This window comes from Colius striatus, chromosome W, assembly GCF_028858725.1.
Source record: "Colius striatus isolate bColStr4 chromosome W, bColStr4.1.hap1, whole genome shotgun sequence".
NCBI classification, from domain to species: Eukaryota; Metazoa; Chordata; class Aves; order Coliiformes; family Coliidae; genus Colius; species Colius striatus.
In genome coordinates this window covers 13,520,960-13,543,162 of record NC_084789.1, presented here as the reverse complement: position 1 = coordinate 13,543,162, position 22,203 = coordinate 13,520,960, and the positions used below count along the sequence as shown (strand labels likewise).

General features: G+C 44.3%; 1 protein-coding gene across 3 annotated transcripts in view; it reads left to right on the top strand.

Moving 5' to 3' along the window:
* Positions 1 to 22,203, top strand: part of LOC133628578 (spindlin-Z-like) — a 107,509-nt gene that overhangs the window by 72,537 nt on the left and 12,769 nt on the right. For all 3 annotated transcript variants that reach the window (XM_062016956.1, XM_062016954.1, XM_062016955.1), the window contains one exon: positions 1,300 to 1,348. In XM_062016956.1, the coding sequence (XP_061872940.1) occupies positions 1,323 to 1,348 (26 nt within the window). In that variant the 5' untranslated portion in view covers positions 1,300 to 1,322. The remainder of the gene's footprint in view (positions 1 to 1,299; positions 1,349 to 22,203) is intronic.

The window sequence follows — 22,203 nt, the reverse complement described above, 5'->3', positions numbered from 1 at the left end:
GATTACCAAAGATAGCAATTATTTCTTTTAACATTACCTTTACCACTTCTTTTGCTCTATTGGTATGACACAGGAAAGCGTCAGGCCATCCTGACAAAGTATCAGCCATTATCAGTAAATTTTTATATCCATTATACTTTGGTAATTTGGAAAAATCCATTTGCCAGTATTTTCCAGGCATAAGACCTCTTTTTACCTCTCACCTTGCAATGTCTCTAATTCATGTGTTGCACCCTTGAGTTGCTTACTTGTTCCAGGTTGGGAGAGCACTCGCGGAGTCCCTGAACAATAGGTCGGTGCACACCGGAGTACAAAGAGCGGCTTCTCCCCATCAGCAGCCAGCAAGTTGATCTGAGCAAGGCTTCATACCAGTTCCATCTGGGTCGCCAAAACTGTTGTCCAAAAAGTGAATTCGTTACCCAGTGTGCAACTCGCCAATAATCACACACTCAGGAGAGACATTATTTATTTCAGGTTTGCACACGCCCAGGTGCTTGGTGATAATTCCACAAATCAAGCACACTCAACACCAGTTTCTGCACTATATTTTTATACAAAAGTTACAGGGTTATCCACTCACATTTACAATGATTGGTTAGTAATTTGCATACAATAATAATAATGCTGTGTCATTCTAAATGTGTATTATGCATGGTCTAAGAGGGTCTTTGGTGGTTTCTGGTGATTGTTAATGAGTCGGTGGTCTCCATCTCTCCCTGCCAGAATTGCCCTTTACCTTGTTTCTTCATAGTTTGGCAGACATAGACAGTTCATCTCGGTCTCTTGACTCTACTTTCCATTAATCCTACCCAGGTTTCTGCTTTTGACATGTATATACAATAATGAATTGCTTAAAGCTTAATCATTGTTCTTACAGCGTTTCTAACAAGATTGTCCTCATTCTTTTGACATTTTTACATCAACCTGACAGCAAGAAAGGGTAGTCTCCTCTCAAACTCTTAGTTCAGTGTTGTAAATATTTGTTGTTTGGTACATGTCATTTTGTGCATGGAGATTGTGTATCGATAGCCAAGAAATTTTGGACATAAGTGAATTTGAGAGAAAAGACATCTGGATGTAGAGTCCTATAAAAAAAAAGAGGTGCCTGCTGTGAGCAATTACTAAACAGGGCAAATACTCATTCTGAGTAGCTTACATAGCTTCTCCTTTGTGGTTTTTGCAGCTTTTCTAATAGATGTTCCTTCTGTGTTCCTGTAAAGTTCTTTTTGGTAGAGAACCTTTTTGATATTGTATGTAAACATACTTTATTGTTCAATAATTCCATCATTTACATTATAGGTCATGCAGGAGTCTCTGCAAGCATGATGAAGAAAAGAACTTCCCACAAGTAAGTTGCTAATATCTTTACTAAAGTATAGTTCTCAATAACTGGAAGTACCATTCAATAAATGCATCTGTATTGTTCCGTTCATTTTGCTCTTGAAAATCACGTGGAGTGGTATTCAGACAGTGTATGTGTGTAGAGTCAGACTTTAATTCTATAGGGAGGACAGTGGGAAAGAATGCACCACTGTTAGAGTTCTAAACATCATTTTGAATGTTACTCTGAGACAAATTATCCTGTCAATACAATTCTGTAATTTACTCTGTAATTTGGAGACAAGAGATTACAAGCTGGAAAATGGGTACATGTACTCTAGGATTCATTACAGCTTTAGTTTTTGAAAAAGATTTTTCATCTTTAAAAAAAATAAAGAACATACTGAAGTACTTGTATAAGGTGGCTGCTATTTATGTGAAGGATACTTGCTTATCCTATACTTTCATGGCATGTATTATTCTCTCTATTACACTTTGAAATAGTAGCAGCTAAATACTGCTATGACTAAATGTGAGAAGATAAAGGTAATAGCTTAGACACGATTGACCTTACTGTCTAACAGCTAGATGTTGCATCTGGCTGCATCTCTGGTGGATGAATTCTAAAATAAGCTGGAGAAAGGTGAAATTTATTAAAATGCTACTAGTTATATTTTAAGTATGAAGTCCTATAGTGGTAATATACAACATACATCAATCCAAAGCAATATCTTCTGTGATTAACATTTGAATTAGTATTAAGTATTTTCTAGACACAACACAATGTAAAACTACTCTAATTCCTTTCACCAACTCTTCACTATTCAGTCTTGTCTATCTCCTTGCAAGGCAAAAATAAACATTTACTTGTCTAGAGACAGGTAGAGTTAAAATTTAATTTCTCTTGTTCTTTTTCAACCGCTCAGAGAAAGGAGTGTATGATGGGAAGACTATCAGAGGTGGGTTGCCTTTTGTACTTGAGGGTGGCTAGATTTGTCTTTATTGTTGTATTGATATACACTTATTTAAATACCTAAATAGGTTGTATATTTTTTAGCATAAAGGCTTTTATGGGGCATATTAATTCATGATCCTAAGTCACATGTTCCTATGAGACTTGATCTAGGTGGACCTGCTTCTGCAGGGGGGTTGGACTAGAAGATCTCTAAAGGTCCCTTCCAACCCCTACCATTCTATGATTCCATGATTTTGAGGCATTTAAGTGCCCAAATGAGTTTTATGTTAATCTAGCCTAGTTTAATTCTTCAAGAATTGCTTGGTAAAGTTTTTATTTTATTTTATACTTTGTGTGCTTTTCACTGACTTCTCTGAGAGTGACAGAGACTAGTATAGAGTTGTTTTTATTTGATATTCATTGCTTACATTTTTAAATGAATAGTAAGTAGGGCTGTAGACATGTTTATAATAAACAAGTGGGACATGAATCACTATTTTAAAATGTATGCTGATACTACTATGAGATGTTACAACAGACCATGAATTAGTAATGCATACTTTGTCATTGATTTAGTTATGATGACTTTTACATTCCTCATTTAAAGAGGAACAAGTCTACTGCCACTTGAAGGCCGTAGGGGAGATTCTGAAATAGGTTCAGAAGCTCATGTGGACGGGAAGAACCTGTTGTAGCGGTGCAAGCTATATTCATTCAAAGATGTAGAGGAGCTAGGTAATGCACATGCAGAGACATACACAGGCAACATAGGAAATGGTAAAATAAGCTATGTGGATTAGTCTTCTGAAGTCTTCTTAACTAAAAAGGTGGTTAACAATGTACTCTTTTGGAAGGAGGTCCCATGGTTATAGGTCAGCTGTAAATGGGCAGTTCTTCTGAGTGCTCTGTCAGTGTCAATGGGTAGTGATGATCTCTGTGAATATGAAGCCAAGTCTATTTGTGTCAGATCAGTTAGTGGTCTCTCTTCTTAGTGCATAAGGAAAGAGTGTACAAAACAGTGTAAATATAGAATCTTCCTTATGCTCTCCAGGTTTCTCATAGTTGGCAGTTCAGGGACTATGAGGAAAAGATTGTATCTGCAGTTTAACTAGCACTGTACTTATGCCTTGTGAATTTCTGATCACACTTTAAACTAACTTGTTTTGGTGGGTTGTACTTGGCTATGGGCCAAACTCCTACCCTCCACACTCCTTATCCTCATTGGGGCATAGGGACAAAATAGGATGAGAAAGCTTATGTGTCAAGATAAAGACAGAGAGATTGCTTACCAGTTACTGTCACAAGCAAACCAGGCTTGACTTGGGGGAAAATTAATTTATTGCTTTCCTGGTTTCAGCTAGGATAGAGTGAATTTTCTTCCTAGTAGCTGGTACGTGACTCTGTTTTGGATTTGTGCTGAGAACAGTGTTGATAACACAGGGATGTTTTAGTTATTGCTGAGCAGTGCTTACATAGAACAATAGTAACAAAAACTTTTCTAGATTTTGGGAAGGAAAATGTGTTACCTATTAGAACAAAAGTGTTTTTCTTAAATACTATGAATTATTTTAGGGGAAATTTTATCAGAAGAGGTGGGTGGCAATCATATATGGCTAGTCATCCACAGTTTCTTGCAAAATCTGCCAATCCATATTTTTGTTCTGTTTTGTCTAAAATCCAAATATTTGAAACCTTAAAAAAACTGTACCAGCCAAGATGATTATTCTTTCTTCAGGAACCTCCAAATTCATAAAGGGAAGATCAAGAACTCTGAAAAGCACAGAGATGATCTAATTCCTACAAAACAATAGTGGTCTAACTGTTATATCCATCAATTGTTGCATTCCTAGTAAATTCTTCCTCCATTTTACACAGAAAGCAAAAAATGAAGAATAGATAAAACATTATAAAATCTCATCTTTCTTCTGATGAAAGCAAAGTTAGTCATCCCTTTTCTGTCCTTGGTCTTACTTTTTTTGCAGTTCCACAAATGGAAAAAAATAGCTGGCCTCTGGTTACCTTGTTTGCTTGGGTACGGGAAGGAATTAGTTTGGATTTTTTTTTGTACATCTACATTTCCAGTGCTATTGTGAAGGCCACTCAGCTTTAGCGTATATGAGTATATTCAGATGTTTCTGTGCAAGTTCCTGAAGTTCAGAGAAGTGTTTTAATTTGTTGGTTGTATCTAATACAAAAGTATAAAATTTATTTTGTGTTGTCTTAATTTAGTATCTTATCTCTGTCATGATTTTGCCCAGCCAGCAATGAAGCACCATGACAGTCTCTCGCTCGGTGCACCCCATTCACCCCCACCCTCGTAGGATGGCAGAGGTCCCAGTGAAATGGGAGGAAAAAAGATGAGCAAGGTTGTTGTTGATTCAGACAAGGGCAGAGAGGGCTCACTGTCAATTACGGTTCTGGGCAAAACAGACTCCACTACTTGACTTAGAGAGAAAAGTAAGGAAACTTTATTCTACGACCTACAAGAAACAGAACAGAACAAAAAGCAACAAGATAGTAGGACGATGAGAAAAATACAACCAGCACTTTAAGAACTCCCTTCCCCATCCCCGCTTTCATTCCAGGACCAGCTCACTGCTCCTGATATCTCTACCTCCTCCCACCTCAATGGCTCAGGGGGTTAGGGAATGGGGTATGTGGTCAGTCTCTCACAGATGGTCTCTGCCACTTCTCTCTTCTCAGATGAGGACAAGTCCTTGCATTCTTTCCCTGCTCCGATACAGGGTCTCTCCCATGGAACACAGTTCTTAATGAACTTCTCTGGTGTGGGTTGTTCCCAGCAGCTACAGCTTCTGCCAATACAGGGTCCCTCACATGGGACGCAGTCCTTAATGAACATCTCTGGCGTGGATTCTTCCCCACAGTTGCAACTTCTTCAGATACAGGGTCCCCCCCTCGGGACATGGCCACTTCTGGGCATAATTTTAATGAGCTTCTTTGTCATGGGTTCCTCCCCACAGTTATAGCTTCTGTGAATATGGAGTCCCTCACATGGAACATGGCCTTCTCTGGCCATAGTCACTGCCCCTGGCTCGAGGTCTTTAATGAAGAGAATCACTGAAGTGAGTCACTGCCCCTGATGTGGGGTCTTTGATGAAATGCAAACAAATCTCAGCTTCACTAGTCTTCTCCCGCAGGATGCATGGGAGTCTGATCCAGCACACCTCCTCCTCTTTTTTCTCACAGACCTTGGAGTCCGCATGGTTGCTTCTCTCTCTCCTCCCACTCCTTGCACCACCACCAGCCCGAAAAGAAGAAGAGACAGAAGAAGGAAGAAACAGGAACAAGCCTTTTCTTCTTAAAAAGTGATCGTGGAGGCGTCTAATTGGCTCAGCCCCAGAAGTGTGTCTGGCTCAGAGCTGGGGAGAGTTTCAAGCGACTTCTTACAGAAGTCATCTTTGCAGTCCCTTCCCCATTACCAGAAACAGCTTCATGTCAAACCATGGCACTCTCTAATACATAAATAAGACTGCAACCTGAAAGGTTATCATGGAGCTCTTCTAGAATATTTTATGAAAGTTTAAATGTTCAGAAATTTTACTGAACTGTAATATGTCTGAAGGTTTCCACAGTTCTCTTTTGTGTAGAAGGAATGATTCTTTCTCTTGATGGTTTGGAAATCTTCTCTGAAAATTTTAAATAGCAAGATCAGATAGTTGGAATAATGCAAATTTGCCTAAAATTATTTGTTGTGAGTTCTTGCTTTCTGTTGAGTTTGCATTAGCTTCAAGTAACTATTAGCCAATCTTTTACCATTCTTTTTGAAAATTGAAAATGAATTGTCCCACATATTGGATTGTTTTGCTCCTTAGAATTAATGAACCATATTTCCCTGCTACCTGTAGGAGGATGAGAGGTATCCCTCCAATCAACTGCTGCTATTGAAAGCTTGTGAGGGCAAAAGAGATAAGTTCTTCCTATTGAAATTCATTGTGGTTTGGGTTTTTTTTTTTTCCTATGTTGAGGTATACTGACAGACACTTTAATATGTATTGATTTTTCAGGTGTTCTGCACAGAAATGTCTTTCTCAAAGTTTATCATTATCTCATCATTATTATTAAGTTTTATTGTATTTTAATTTCATACAGATTGGTCACATTGGTAGCAAAAATTTTTCTAGATTTTGGGAAGGAAAATATGTTACCTATTAGAACAAAAGTGGTTTTTTTAAATACGATGAGTTATTTCAGGGGAAATTTTATCAGAAGAGGTGGGTGGCAATCATATATGGTTAGTCATCCACAGTTTCTTGCAAAATCTGCCAATCCATATTTTTGTTGCTGTTTTGTCTAAAATCCAAATGTTTTAAACCTAATTTTTTTAAATGCTTGTGTTTATCACAGTTGCTGAGACAAGCAGCTCCAGTGCTGGCACAATCCGCAGCAGAGCACTCTAGCATGGTGTACAGGGGTCTTTCCTGAAGCAGGGGAACCTCAGGGGGAGTGGAGAGAGCCACCAGGAGCCTGCAGCTCACGTGACAGCTGTGGACAAACCTGGGTAGGGCCAGGAGCAATGGTGGCCAACACCACCATCACCCCCCCACCATGTATAAAAGAAGCCCCTAGGAAGCATGACCCAACAGGGTGTGGCGTTTCATTAAGGGCATGGCATGGCACAGCAGCTTGCACAGAAGGGCATACAGGTGGTGTAGCTCTGCCAGCTTTACCAGGGAGTAATGGTATCCACCTGACAGGCCATGGCCTCTCTTAAGCTCTGCACCTGCTACAGCTGATACATCTTCCCAGACAGAGCTCTGGTGGGAACATACTGCCACCCTGGTGTCAGGTTGCAGGGTGTGCCCTACTCTTATGCCAGTATTGGATGGCAGTAGTCAGCACTCCTGTGGGAGGTGCACCCAGGTAGAGGAACTCCTCCACTTAGTGGCAGAGCTCCAGGAGGAGGCGAGTAGGTTGAGGAGTATCAGGGCATCTAAGAGAGAGAGAGAGAGAGACTACTGGGAGTGCACCCTACCTTCCCTGGGACAGGCCCATCAGGTAGACAAGAAACATGATATGGAAGGTTCTCTGTCCTCTCTCCACCTGACTGAATGTGGTGACTTAAGGGATGGGGGGCAATGGCAAAAATTCCCTGCTCGATGCAACAGGTGCGTCTCCTCTGTGACTACCCCAACTTCTCAGATGCCTTTGCATAATAGGTATGAGGCTCTGCAAGTAGAACTGAAAAATGATGAGGCCAATGCTTCATCTAGCTTGGAGGTGTCGCCAAGCTTAAGTCAGCCTATGTACTGTGTCAAAACTGCTTCCAGAAAGAAAAAAAAAAAAAAAAGATGAGTTATTATCATAGGAGACTCTCTCTTGAGTGGAACAGAAGGACCAATATGTAGATGGGACTCACTTCTTACGGAAGTCTGCTGCCTTCTTGGAGCCAGGGTCAAAGATATGAAGAGAAAGCTTTCTACCCTGCTGTGACCCTCGGAATATTATCCATTATTGATTTTTCAGGTAGGCAGCAATGAAATTGCAACAAGAAGTCCAAGGGCAATCAAGAGAGACTTCAGGGCCTTGGGCCAACTGGTTAAAGGATCAGGAGCACAAGCGGTGTTCTCCTCTATCCTTCCAGTTGCAGGGAGATGAGCCAGCAGAACAATACCTGACTCTGAGCCTGGTGTCCCCAGCAAAATTTGAGGTTTGGTCTACACGACACCAGGCCTGCTGGCGACAGATGGAATACACCTGTCTCAAAGCGGGTGAAAGGATCCTTTTGCAGGAGTTAGCAGGGCTCATTGAAAGAGCTTTAAATTAGACTTTTGCCACGAAGTTTTCGGCTCTTGGCCTAAAAACCAGACTCAAAGTCTGAAACCAGGCTCGAAGCCTGAAAAATGAACCAGACTCGAAGTCTGAAAACCAGGCTTGAAGCCTGAAACCAGGCTCGAAGCCTGAAAAATGAACCAGACTCGAAGCCTGAAAAACCAGACTCGAAGCCTGAAAAACCAGGCTCGAAGCCTGAAAAATAAACCAGACTCGAAGTCTGAAAACCAGGCTCGAAGTCTGAAAAAACAGCTCTAAGCCTACTTCATGCGGCAATCAACCCAGGGTCCGATTCTCAGCTGGGTGGGAAGAAATCAGTCCTACTCAATGTGAGTGATAGCAGAAATCTTCTTCTTTATTGAGAGCAGGCTCTAACTTATATACACAGCAGCTTCAAAGCTAGCTCAGCAACAGCAGCTAATAGATTACATTTTCTTGTTCATCCTACTTGCGGTTTCTGTGATAAGCAAGCTCCCTCACATTTTCCCATCTTGTTTTTCCCCAAAGTTGTTTACCACTTTTAGCTGAAAATAGTCCAACCTTGAGGGAACAGAAAGCGGCCTGCTGTCTGCGCTGACTACGTGACAGCAACTACTTTAACCATGGCTCTGACTCTGGTCTTGATTGTGCATTAAATTCACATAACTAGAACTCAGGCTGCCTTGCCCCAACGGGCCTAACATTATACCCCGGGATCCATGTCCATTCTCCCTTAACCATTCCTCCACAGACTTTAATGGGATGAAGGGCATTAAACCATGCTCGTTAGAGATAAGCCTGGGGGTGGCATGCCAATGCTTGATGGACGATGTGCTAGTGAGGTCCTTTGGTCTGCCATCTCAGTGGAGGTAGGGCATAGAGATCCATGCGGCAGCAAAGACACGGGGGTTATTGATGTGTTAGAAACCACAGAAGTGCCTGAGAAGAGTCACAAAGGAATTAGGGCTTCTTCGCTCAAAAAAGGTGGCAAGATCAATAGCCCAGCTGAAGTACATATGCATCAATGCACACAGCATGGGCAACAAACAGCAGGAGCTGGAAGCTGCTGTGCAGCTGGAAAACTATGATATAGTTGGAAGCACAAAAACATGGTGAGTTAACTCGCATGACTGGAGAACTGCAATGGATGTCTATAAAATCTTCTGAAGGGATAGGCAAGGATGGAGAAGCAGTGAAGTAGCCCTGTATGTTAGGGAGCTGTAGTGGGTTGACCTTGGCCAGATGCCTACAAAAGCTGCTATATCACTCTCCCTCCTAAGGGGGGACAGGGGAGAGAAAATACAAAAACTTCTCAGAGTCCAAGATAAGGACAGGGAGATCACTCAGCAATTACTGTCATGAGCAAACCAGACTCAACATGGGGAAATTAATTTATTGCCAATCAGAAGTGAGAAGGGTAACAAGAAATGAAAACTAAATCTTGAAACACCTTCCTCACTCCACACTTTCTTCCTAGGTCTCTACCTCTTCCCCTAACAGCAGCACAGGGAATGGGAGTTGAAGTGAATTCATCACACGTTATCTCTACCACTTCATAGAATCATACAATGCTAAGGCTTGGAAGGAACCTTTAGAGATCATCTAGTCCAACACCCCTGCAGAAGCAGGGTCACCTAGATCAGGTCACATAGGAACACGTCCAGGCGGGTCTTGAAGACCTCCAAAGAAGGAGACTCCACAACCCCTCTGGGCAGCCTGTTACACTGCTCCATCACCCTCACAGTAAAATAGTTTTTTCTTATATTTAAATGGAATTTTTTGTGATCCAGCTTCATCCCATTACCCCTTGTCCTGTTGCTAGCTACTATATATACTTCTTTCTTCTCAGGGGGAGGACTCCTCATACTTCCCCTGCTCCAGTGTGAGGTCCCTCTCACAGGAGACAGTCCTCCACAAACTCCTCCAATATGGGTCTCCACCATGGCCAGCAGAACTCCAGTCACATCCTGCTACAATGCCACCTCCCCTCAGAGGCACAATCTTCTCTGGGCACAGTCACCCCCTCTGGCAGCTCTCCATGAACTGCCAGCAGATCTCAGCTTCACCGTTGCCCTCCATGGGTTGCAGGGCCACAGCCTGCTGTCTCACTACAGGATGTAGGAAGACCTCTGCTCCAGCTCACCTCCTCTCTTCCCTTGCTGATCTTAGGGTCCACATGGTCACTTCTCTCTCGTCCCACTCCTTCCACCACCTCCCAGAAAAATAAACCTCTTCTTCCGGCTTCTTCTCCTCAAAAAGTGATCATGGAGGTGCCCAGTTGTCTCAGCCCCAGAGGTGTTTCTGACTCAGAGCTGGGGAAAGTTTCGAGAAACTTCTTACAGGAGCAACCATTACAGCCCTTTCCCCATTACCAGAAACTACTCCACACTAACTGAACACATCCCCTGCCGTTTTCCCCATCATTATGGTTGGAAATGACCTTTAAGATTATCAAGTACGACCACTAACATAACACCACCAAGCTCATCACTGAACTAAATCATATCCCTCAGCACTCCATCAGGGCATCTTTTAAATATCTCTAGCTATGGTGACTCCACAACAGAATCACAGAATCTTAAAGCTTGGAAGGGACCTTGAAAGATCATCTAGTCCAAACCCCCTGCCAGAGCAAGACCACCTAGAGTAGGTCACACAGGAACTCCTCCAGGTGGGTTTTGAATGTCCAAGAGAAGGAGACTCCACAACTCATCTGGGCAGCCTGTTCCAGTGCTCTGTCACATTCACAGTGAAGATGTTTTTCCTTATGTTTCTTTGGAACCAGCTTGTACCCATTGCCCCTTGTCCTATCATTGGACATCATGGAGATGAGCCTGGCTCCATCCTCCTGACACCCACCCTTTACATATTTGTAATCATTAATGTGCTCACCCCTCAGTCTCCTCCAAGCTAAAGAGCCCCAGGTCCCTCAGCCTTTCATCATAAGGGAAATGTTCCACTCCCTTAATCATCTTTGTGGCCCTGTGCTGAACTCTCTCCAGCAGCTCCCTGTCTTTCTTGAACTGAGGGTCCCAGAACTGCACACAATATTCCAGATGCGGTCTCGTGAGGGCAGAGTAGAGGAGGAGGAGAACCTCTCTTGACCTACTAACCACAGCCCAGGATGCCATTGGCTTTCTTGGCCACAAGGGCACATTGCTGGCTCATGGTCATCCCGCTGTCCACCAGGACCCCCAGGTCCTTTTCCCCTGTACTACTCTCTAAGAGTTCATTCCCTAACCTATACTGGTACATGGGGTTATTCTTTCCCAGATGCAAGACTCTACACTTGCCCTTGTTGAATTTCATTAGATTTCTCCCCTCTCAACTCTACAGCCTGTTCAGGTCTTTTTAAATGGCAGCAGAGCCTTTGGATGTCAGCCACTCCCCCCAGATTAGTATCATCAGCAAACTTCCTGACAGTGCACTCATCAACGTCATTAATGAATATATTGAACAGTATTTGTCCCAGCACTGACCCCCAAGGCACCCCACTAGATACAGGCCTCCAACTAGATCCTGCCCCATTGATCACCACTCTCTGCCTTCTTTCCTTCAATCAGTTAACAATCCACCTCACTACCTGATCATCCAGTCCACACCTTCTCAGTTTTGCTGTGAGGATGCTGTGGGAGACTGTCAAATTCTTTACTGAAATCGAGATAAATCACATCCACTGCACTACCACCATCTATCGGCATGGTTACATCTTCATAAAAGGCTATCAGGTTGGTCAAACATGACTTCCCTTTGGTAAAGCCATGTTGACTGCTCCTAATAACCTTCTTGTCCTTTAAATACCTGGAGACAGCACCCAGGATAAGATATTCTGTCTCATGGATGGAGGTGAGACTGAGTGATCTGTGGTTACCCGGCTCCTCCTTCTTACCCTTTTTGAAGACTGGAGTGACATTTGTTTTTCTCGAGTCCTCAGGCACCTCTCCTATTCCCTGTGACTTACTAAAGACGATGGACAGTGGTCTAGGAATGACTTCTGCCAGTCCCCTCAGCACCCGCGGGTGCATCCCATCGGGGCCCATGGATTTATGTACATCTAGATTGCTCAACGAATCCTTAACCCAGTTCTCATCAACCAAACAAAACTCCTCCTTTAACCTGACTTCCTCCAGAGTCTGGGCCTCTTGAGGGCAGTCTCCAGCAGTATATACAGAAGTAAAGAAAGCATTCAGTAACTCTGCCTTCTCTGTATCCTCTGTCACCAGGGTACCCGCCTCATTCAACAGTGGGCTAATACATTGCCTCTAGTGTTAGTTTTGTCCCCAATGTAGTTCAAGGAGCCCGTTTTCTTGTCCTTGACCTCCCTTGCAAGGCAAAACTCCAACGAGTCTTTAGCTTTCCTAGTTGCCTCCCTACATCCTCTGACGACAGTCTTATATTCATCCCAAGTGGCCATTCCTTCCTTCCATGATCTATAGACTCTCTTTTTCCACTTGAATTTGCCCAACAGTTCCCTATTTAACCATGCAGATTCCCAGGCTCCCTTTCTTGATTTCATACCTGCTGGGATGCTCTGATGCTGAGCTTGGTAAAAGTGATTCTTGAATATAGACCAAATATCTTGGGCCCCTTTACCTTCTACTACCCTGTCCCAAGTGACATCCCCTAGCAATTGCTTGAAAAGGCTAAAGTTGGCCCTGCTGAAGTCCAGAGTTATGATCCTGCTTGGTATTCTGTTTCTACCACACAAGACCATGAACTCCACCATCTCATGGTCGCTGCAGCCAAGGCTGCCATCAGTCTTCACGGCTTCAACCAGACCCTGCTTGTTCATGAGTATAAGATCCAGTAGTGCTGCTCTCCTAGTTGGCACATCTACCATTTGCATCAAGAAGTTATCATCGATGCACTGAAGGAACCTCCTGGGATGTAAGTGGCTAGCCATGTAGGCCTTCCAGCTAATGTCTGGGTAGTTGAAATCCCCCATGAGAACCAGGGCCTATGATTTTGAGACTACTCCCAGCTGCCTGTAGAAGGCCTCATCAACCTCCCCATCTTGATCAGGTGTCCTGTAATAGATACTAACAGCAGTGTCACACATGCTAGCCTGCCTCTTAATTCTAACCCACAAACTCTCAACTTGTCCCTCACCTGGACAGAATTCAGTACGTTCCAGTTGCTTTTTCACATAAAGGACAACTCCACTGCCTCACCTTTTTGGCCTGTGTTTCCTAAAAAGGACATAGCCATCCATGACCACATTCCAGTCATGTGAGCTGTCCCACCATGTCTCTGAAATAGCCACCAGATCATAGTCCCTTGCCCGTACATAGACTTCCAGCTCCTCCTGTTTATTCCCCGTGCTTTGTGCATCGGTGTACAGACATTTCAAGAAGGAAGCCAGTCGTAGAATTCACCCCCAACACTGGCTTGCCACCCTTGGACTCAACTGTAATGGGCCTGGATTTATCCCCTTCCCTCTTCAAAACTAGTTTAAAGCCCTTTCTATGAGCCCCACTAACTCATTCGCAAGGATCCTTCTCCCCCTTTGAGACAGATGGAGTTCATCTCTCACCAGACCGGCCATTATGAAAATTGTATTGGTGGCACCAGTCTCTGAGCCACCTGACAATCAGTTGTGCTTTCCTTATTAATTCAGTATTCCTCTCTGCCATGAAAGCAATGGAGGAGAACACTACTTATGCTACTTAGCCATCTAGCATTCCCCCCAGTGCCCTGAATTCCTTTTTAATAGCTTTTGAACTTCTCTCTGTAACCTTGTCAGTACCAACCTGCATTACCAACAGTGGGTAGTAGTCAGTTGGCCACACTGGATGAGTGAGATTCCTGGCAACATCTCTAACCAGGAAGGCAGCAGACCTCTCTGTGAGATGGATCCAGTCAACATATGGGGCCTTCAGTTCCCTTCAGAAAGGAATCACCTTACTACTATAACCCTCCCTGGGCAGCCTGTTCCAATGCTGAATAACCCTTTCAGTGAACAATTTCTTCCTAATTTCCAATCTAAACCTCTCCTGGCACAACTTGAGTCCATTTCCTCTTGTCCTATCATTACTGGAGAGAAGAGACTGACTCCTCCCATCTCACTACAACTGCCTTTCAGGTAGTTGTAGAGAGGATCATAGAATCTTAGAATGGTAGGATTAGAAGGGACCTTTAGAGATCATCTAGTCCAACCCCTATATCTCCTCTCAGCCTTCTCTTCTCTAGGCTAAACATCACCAGCACCCTCAGTCTCTCCTCATAAGACTTTTTCTCCAGGCCCTTCACCAGGTTTGTTTCCCATGTCTGGACAGGCTTCTTGTACTGAGTGTCTCAGAACTGAACACAGTATTCAAGGTGCAGCCTCACCAGCACCAAGTACAAGGGGACAATTATTTCTTTGGTCCTGCTGGTCACACTATTTCTGATACAAGCCAGGATGCCATTGGCTGTCTTGGCCACCTGGCCACAATGTTGTCTCATACACAGCTGACTGTTGATTAACACTCCCTGGTCCTTTTTTTCCGGACAACTTTCCAGCCACTGTGCCCCAAGCCTGTAGCATTGCCTGGTGTTGTTTTCGCCCAAGTGCAGAACCCGGCACTCTGCCTTGTTGACCCCCATACAACTGTCCTCAGCTCACCGCTCCAGCCTGTCCAGGTCCCTCTGAAGAGCCTCCTTATCCTCAAGCAGATCTATGCACCCACCCATCTTGGTGTCATTAGCAAACTTACTGAGAGTGCACTCAATCTCCTCATTGAGGTAATTGATAAAGATGTTAAATAGAACAGACCCCACCACTGAGCCCTGGGGAACATCACTGGTGACTGGCTGCAAACTGGATTTAACTCCATTCACCACCACTCTCTGGGCCTGACTATCCAGACGGTTTTCCATCCATCGTAGAGTGGTTCTATCCAAGCCATGGGCAGCCAATTTCTACAGGTGAATGCTATGGGAGACTGTGTCAAAGGCCAGGAAGACCACATCCACAGCCTTTCCCCTATTCACTAAGCGGGTCATCTTGTCATCGAAGGAGATCAGATTGATCAAACAGGATCTGCCTTTCATAAAGCCATGTTGACTGGGACTGAATCCTTGGTTATCCTGTATGTTCCTCACAATGGCTCCATAACTTTTCCCAGCACCGAGGTCAGGCTGACAATCCTGTACTTCCCAGGATCCTCCTTGCAGCCCTTCTTGTAGATGGGTGTTACATTAGCCATCCTCCTGTCCAGTGGGACCTTTCTGGTGAGCCGGGACTGCTATATGATGATGGAGGGTGGCTTGGCGAGCACTTCTGCCATCTCCCTCAGCACCCTGGGGTGGATCCCATCTGGCCTGATGGACTTGTGTGACTCAAGATGGAGCAGTAGGTCACATACCTTTTCCCCCTGAACTAAGGGGACTTAATTCTGTCCCCCATCCCTGTCTTCTGGTTCAGGGGGCTGGATGCCTCCTGATATGTTAATCACAGAGGTGTTACCAGCATTGCTAATTGGCTCAGCCTTGGCCAGCAGTGAGTCTGTCTTGCAGCCAGGTGGCATTGGCTGTATTGGACATAGCAGAAGCTTCCATCAGCTTCTCATAAAAGCCACCCCTTTAGCTCCTCCACTATCAAAACCTTGTTTCGCAAGCCCAATACAGGAGTGTTTTAACTGTCTAGAGCTTGACGATGGTGATGTAAATATTGAGTGTTTATGCGTAAGTGTCTGGGAAAAGCACACAAGGCACATGTCATGGTGGGAATGTTATTGACTACACAACCAGAATGCAGAGACAGATGAAATGCTATAAGCAGTGGGGCAACTCACAGTTGTTAGCCCTTGTTGTCATGTGGGATGTCAACTTACCAAATATCTGCTGGAAATATAATACAGTGGAGAGGAAAGTCTAGGAGATTCCTGAAGTGGATGGAAGGTAAATTTCTGACACAGTTGGTGAGTGAGCTATCTAGGGAAGTTCTTAGTGGCTAGCAGGACCAGGTAAGTAGTAACTAAGCACCATGGAGCTACTTACCCCCACCCTTCCCCACCGTGCAAGGGGGAGGACAACTGGAGAGGTGGGGGGGGAAGGTAAAACTCGTGGATTGAGATAGAATCATAGAATAGTAGGGTTGGAAGGGACCTTTAGAGATCATCTAGTCCAACCCCGTGCAGAAGCAGGTCAACCTAGATCAGGTCGCATAGGAACATGTCCAGGCGGGTCTTTAAGACCTCCAAGGAAGGAGACTCCACAACCTCCCTGGGCAGCCTGTTCCACTGCTCCATCACCCTCACAGTAAAATAGTTTTTTCTTATATTTAAATGGAACTTTTTGTGTTCCAGCTTCATCCCATTACCCCTTGTCCTGTTGCTAGATACCATAGAAAAAAGGGATGTCCCAACCTCCTGACACCCACCATTTAGATATTTGTAAATATTAATAAGATCCTCCCTCAGTTGTCTCTTCTCTAGACTAAACAGCCCCAGGTCCCTCAGCCTTTCCTCATATGAAAGATGTTACAGTCCCCTGATCATCTTGGTGGCCCTGTGCTGGACTCTCTCCAGAAGTTCTCTGTCCCTCTTGAGCTGAGGAGCCCAGAACTGGACACAGTACTACAGATGATAAAATAAAATAATAATAATATATATTAATTATAGTAATGAGAAGAGAGAATTTCTCACCACTTGCTGACCAATGCCCAAGCAGTGATCCTCTGCTCCCTGCCACCTCCCTCCTGTTTATTTAATGAGCATGATGTTCTATGGTATGGAATATTGGCTAGTTTGTTTCAGCTGCCCTGGCCATGCTTCCTTCCAGCTTCTTGTGCACCCCTAGCCTGCTCACTGGCAGGGCAGTGTGAGAAGCAGAAAAGATCTTTACACTGTATAGGCACTGCTCAACAATAACCAAAACATTTCTGTGTCATCAACATTCTCTTGGATGTGAATCCATAACATAACCCCGTAGCAGCTACTAGAAAGAAAATTACATGTATCCCAGCCAAAACCAGGAATCCCAGCCAAAGCAGGACAAGCACGTTTCACATACATGGATAATCTGTGCAATAGCATCCAAAGTCAAGTCCACCTCTCAATCACCTCTTAATCTTGATCCCTTCTCTATGTTGCATCTTTTCCCTGATGGTCTGAGGCATCATGGGCCTATCAAGTTGTAAATAATTCACACTTATGTTGCCAATCCAGATCTACCTGGGTTACTCTGATCTTGGCAGCCTGATCCCCCTACTAGTTGTGTTGATGTTCTTCAGTGGCCTGATTCTTGGGTACATGGGATTCTACATGGAGCACTTTCACAACGACGTTTTCTAGTCAGGTGGCAGAATCTTGACAGAATGTGTAGCTGAGATGGATTTGCCTCTCTGATGACAGTTGCTCTGCTTCCATTGCTGCAACCACCCCCATGGAGCATTTCCCACTGTCCATGAGTCAGTATAGAGATGAAGTACTGGCCATTTTTCTCATTCAGCAACGTCTAAAGCAAGCTGGATAGCTTTCACCTCTGCAAACTAACGCAATTCACCTTCTCCTTCAGCAGTTTCTGTGACTTGTACTAGGGGCCTCCATGCAGCCACCTTCCACCTCTGATGCTTTCCCACAATGCAACAGGACCCATCAGTAAACAGGGCATATTACTTCTCATCTTCTGGCAGCTTATTTTACAGTGTGACCTCTTCAGCATGCATTATAGAATCACAGAATGGTAGGGGTTAGAAGGGACCTTTAGAGATCATCTAGTCCAACACCCCTGCAGAAGCAGGTTCACCTAGATCAGATCACATAGGAACATGTCCAGGCGGGTCTTGAAGATCTCCAAGGAAGGAGACTCCACAACCCCTCTGGGCAGCCTGTTCCACTGCTCCATCACCCTCACAGTAAAATAGTTTTTTCTTATGTTTAAGTGGAACTTTTTGTGTTCCAGCTTCATCCTATTACCCCTTGTCCTGTTGCTAGCTACAATAGAAAAAAGGGTTGCCCCAACCTCCTGACACCTACCATTTAGATATTTGTAAATGTTTATATGATCTCCCCTCAGTTGTCTCTTCTCTAGACTAAACAGCCGCAGTTCCCTCGGCCTTTCCTCGTATGAAAGACGTTCCAGTCCTCTGATCATCTTGGTGGCCCTGTGCTGGACTGTCTTCAGAAGTTCTCTGTCCCTCTTGAGTTGAGGAGCCCAGAACTGGACACAGGACTCCAGATGAGGCCTCACCAGGGCAGAGTAGAGGAGGAACAGAACCTCCCTTGACCTGCTGGCCACACTCTTCTTGATGCATCCCAGGATGCCATTTACCTTCTTGGCCACGAGGGCACATTGCTGGCTCATGTTTAGTTTATTATCAATCAGGACTCCCAGGTCTCTCTCTGCAGAGTTGCTCTCCAGCAGGTCAATCCCTAGCCTGTACTGGTGCATGGGATTGTTCCTCCCCAGGTGCAGAACTCTGCACTTGTCCTTGTTGAACATCATGAGATTCCTCTCTGCCCAACTCTCAAGCAGGTTGAGATCCTGCTGAATGTCAGCACAGCCTCTGGGGAATCAGCCAGTCCTCCCAGTTTGGTGTCATCCACAAATTTGCTGAGGGTACATTCTGTCCCCTCATCCAGGTCATAGATGTAGATGTTGAACAAGACTGGCCCCAGAACCGTTCCCTGTGGAACTCCACTGGCCACAGGCCTCCAACTCGATTCTGTGGTTTTTTGGTGTTTGATTTGTGTTCATCAGCAGTTGCCTGCATTATGTTTGTGTCTTTCCTTGGGACTTCAGTTTGAGCTGCTGCACCATCACCCTGCCAAAAGCCTCTGCAAATACATGGGTCTGTCACTGGCTCCCTAGTGCATGGCTATGACATGTCTCTAAGGCAGTGGGAAACAGTAACCTAATGTATATCTGCCTCATTTCCCCTATATATCAGAGGCAGAAATGTTTCAAGATGCCTGAGTGTGTCAGGGCAAAGGTACTATGCTGCTAAATAATAGTAATGCTAATAGACCCAAGGTAGTCAATATCCCTGCACAGCACCATGCTGTGATAAGTAGACTTGGCCTTTAGGTTTTCTTTAGGTTTAGGTCAACTCCTGGTTGTATATACTTCCCCAGCCACAGCTGAAAAGGAAAGGGACACAGGAACATGATCCCCCTGGCAAGGCAACATCACTGTGTGCCAGCAATGTGCCCTCGTGGCCAAGAAGGCCAATGGCATCCAGGGATGCATCAAGAAGAGTGTGGCCAGCAGGTTGAGGGAGGTTCTGCTCCCCCTCTACTCTGCCCTGGTGAGGCCTCATCTGGAGTACTGTGTCCAGTTCTGGGCTCCTCAGCTCAAGAGGGACAGAGAACTTCTGGAGAGAGTCCAGCGCAGGGCTACCAAGATGATCAGGGGACTGGAACGTCTTTCATACAAGGAAAGGCCGAGGGAACTGCGGCTGTTTAGTCTAGAAAAGAGGAGACTGACGGGAGATCTTATTGACATTTACAAATATCTAAATGATGGGTGTCGGGAGTTTGGGGCATCCCTTTTTTTCTATTGTAGCTAGCGACAGGACAAGGGGTAATGAGATGAAGCTGGAACACAAAAAGTTCCATTTAAACATAAGAAAAAACTATTTTACTGTGAAGGTGATGGAGCACTGGAACAGGCTGTCCAGAGGGGTTGTAGAGTCTCCTTCCTTGGAGGTCTTCAAGACCCGCCTGGACATGTTCCTATCCGACCTGATCTAGGTGAACCTGCTTCTGCAGGGGGATTGGACTAGATGATCTCTAAAGGTCCCTTCCAATCCTACCATGCTGTGATTCTGTCATTCTGTCATTCAGCCAGTTCTCGATCCACCTCACTGTTCACTCATCCAAGCCACACTGCTTGAACTTTCTGATGAGGATGTTGTAGGAGACGGTGTCAAAATCCTTGCTGAAGTCAATCAAGGTAGATGACATCCACTGCTCTCCCCTCATCTAGCCAGCCAGTTATGCCCTTGTAGAAGGCTATCAGGTTGGACAAACAGGATTTCCCCTTGGTGAATCCGTTTTGACTCCCCCTGATAACCATCTTTTCATTCATATGTTTAGTGACAACATTCAGGATGAGTTGTTCCGTCACCTTTCCAGGGATGGAGGTGAGGCTGACCGGCCTGTAGTTTCCTGGATCATCCTTTCTGTTTTTGAAGACTGCAGTGACATTGACCTTTCTCCAGTCCTCAGGCACCTCGCCTGTTCTCCATTATTGTTCAAAAATGATAGAGAGAGGCTTACCAACCACATCAGCCAGTTCCCTCAGCACTCTAGGATGCATCCCATCAGGACCCATTGACTTATTACTGTTAAGCTTGGCCAACAAGTCTTTAACCTCTTCCTCTTCCACCCAGGGCAAGTCCTCTGTTGTCCGGGCCATCCTACTATTCTCGTTGGACTGAGTTTCTCGAGGGCCAGCCTTGGCTGTAAAGACTGAAGCAAAGAAGACATTCAGTAGTTTGGCCTTCTCTGCATCCCCGGTCACCAGGGCACCCTCTGTGTTCAGAAGCAGGCCCACATTCCCCCTCATCTTTCACTTCTGATGTACCTTAAAAACGCCTTATTACTTTCCTTAACTTTCATGGCTAGATTTAATTCTTGAAGGGCTTTAACTTCCTGGTTCATTCACTTATTCACTCCTTCCCCCAACCCCACCATGGGATTGGGAGGACAACTGAAGGAAAAAAGGTAAAAAATTTGTGGATTGCGATAAGGACAGTTTAATAGGACAATACAAGGAGAGAGGTATTAACAACAGCAATACTAATAAAAGAGTATACAAGGCAAATCATTCACAAAGCAATTGCTCAGCACCTGGAACCTGATGCCCTGACCGCTCCCGAGCTGTAATCCTCCCCCCACTTCCTGACCTGCTTCCCCAGTTATATACTGAGCATGAGGTCATATGGTATTGAATATCCCCTTGGCTAGTTTGGGTCAGCTCTCCTGACTGTCTCCTCCCAACTTCTTCTGAAAATTAACTCTATCCCATCCAAATACAGGACACAAGTCTTATGAGTAGCAACTGAAAGAGCTGGGGTTGTTTAGTCTGGAGAAAAGGAAGACTGGGGAGACCTTATCACTCTCTACAAACATCTGAAAGGAGGTTCTACTAAGACGGATGTCCATCTCTTCTCCCATGTAACGTGATAGGACAAGAGGAAACAGCCTCAAATTGTGCCAGGGGAGGTTTAGATTAAATATTAGGAAAAAAATCTTCACTGAAAGTGTTGTCAAGCATTGTAACAGGCTGCCCAGAGAAGTGGTGGAGTCACCATTCCTGGAGGTATTTAAAAGCCATGTAGATGTGATGCTTAGGGACATGGTTTAGTAGTGGACTTGACAGCGTTACATTAAGGGTTGGACTTGATGATCTTAAGGGTCTTTTCCAACCTAAATGATTTTTTTAATTGAAATTATAATTGAAATATCTAATGTCTAGGGGTTTGAAATGTTATCCCATTCTTTAAGAACAACCCTTCGTCAAATTTTGAAGATAATTCTAATAAAACAGAAGGGAAATGTCAGAGAGAGCACCACCGGAGAAATGACAGACACCAATATGGTTAGGTCATAACTCAAATTTTACTAACAAGCATCAGACTTTTATAATCAGCAGCACAGCTAGCATGTTTACACTACTTCTAATTGGTCCTTTCTCTAAAAGCCAACTATGCTTTCTGCAATAAGCCTTGCGGTTTCACATACTGCTTCAGCCTCCTCCTTGCTCGAGCTTATTATCATGTAGGCATTCTTTCTTCTTCTTTTCTCACAGTCGGGAATGGCTCAAGGACAATCACACATTAGTTTTCAAAGCATGAGTTGTTCACTGTTACCAGGCTGTGGCCTCTTTCAGACAAAAATTCCTCCACAGGGAAACATTTTGGGTTTTCTTATTATGGCATCTGCAAAGGTTATGTACATATGTGTTACTCTGCTTATCAGAGAAACAACATACTATTGATATAAAAAGATATTTGAGAATGTTCCCTTTATCTTATATGGAAGTATACTGGTAGTTATTATTAGACATCCATTTTTAAAAACAGTAATAAGTAGGATTCTAGAAACTACCAGCCAGTCAACCTCACCTCCATGCCTAGTAAGATCATGGAGCAGATCTGCCTTGAAGACATGTCGAAACATATAGAAGTCAGGGAGGTGATTAGAGACAGATAACATGACTTCACCAAGGGC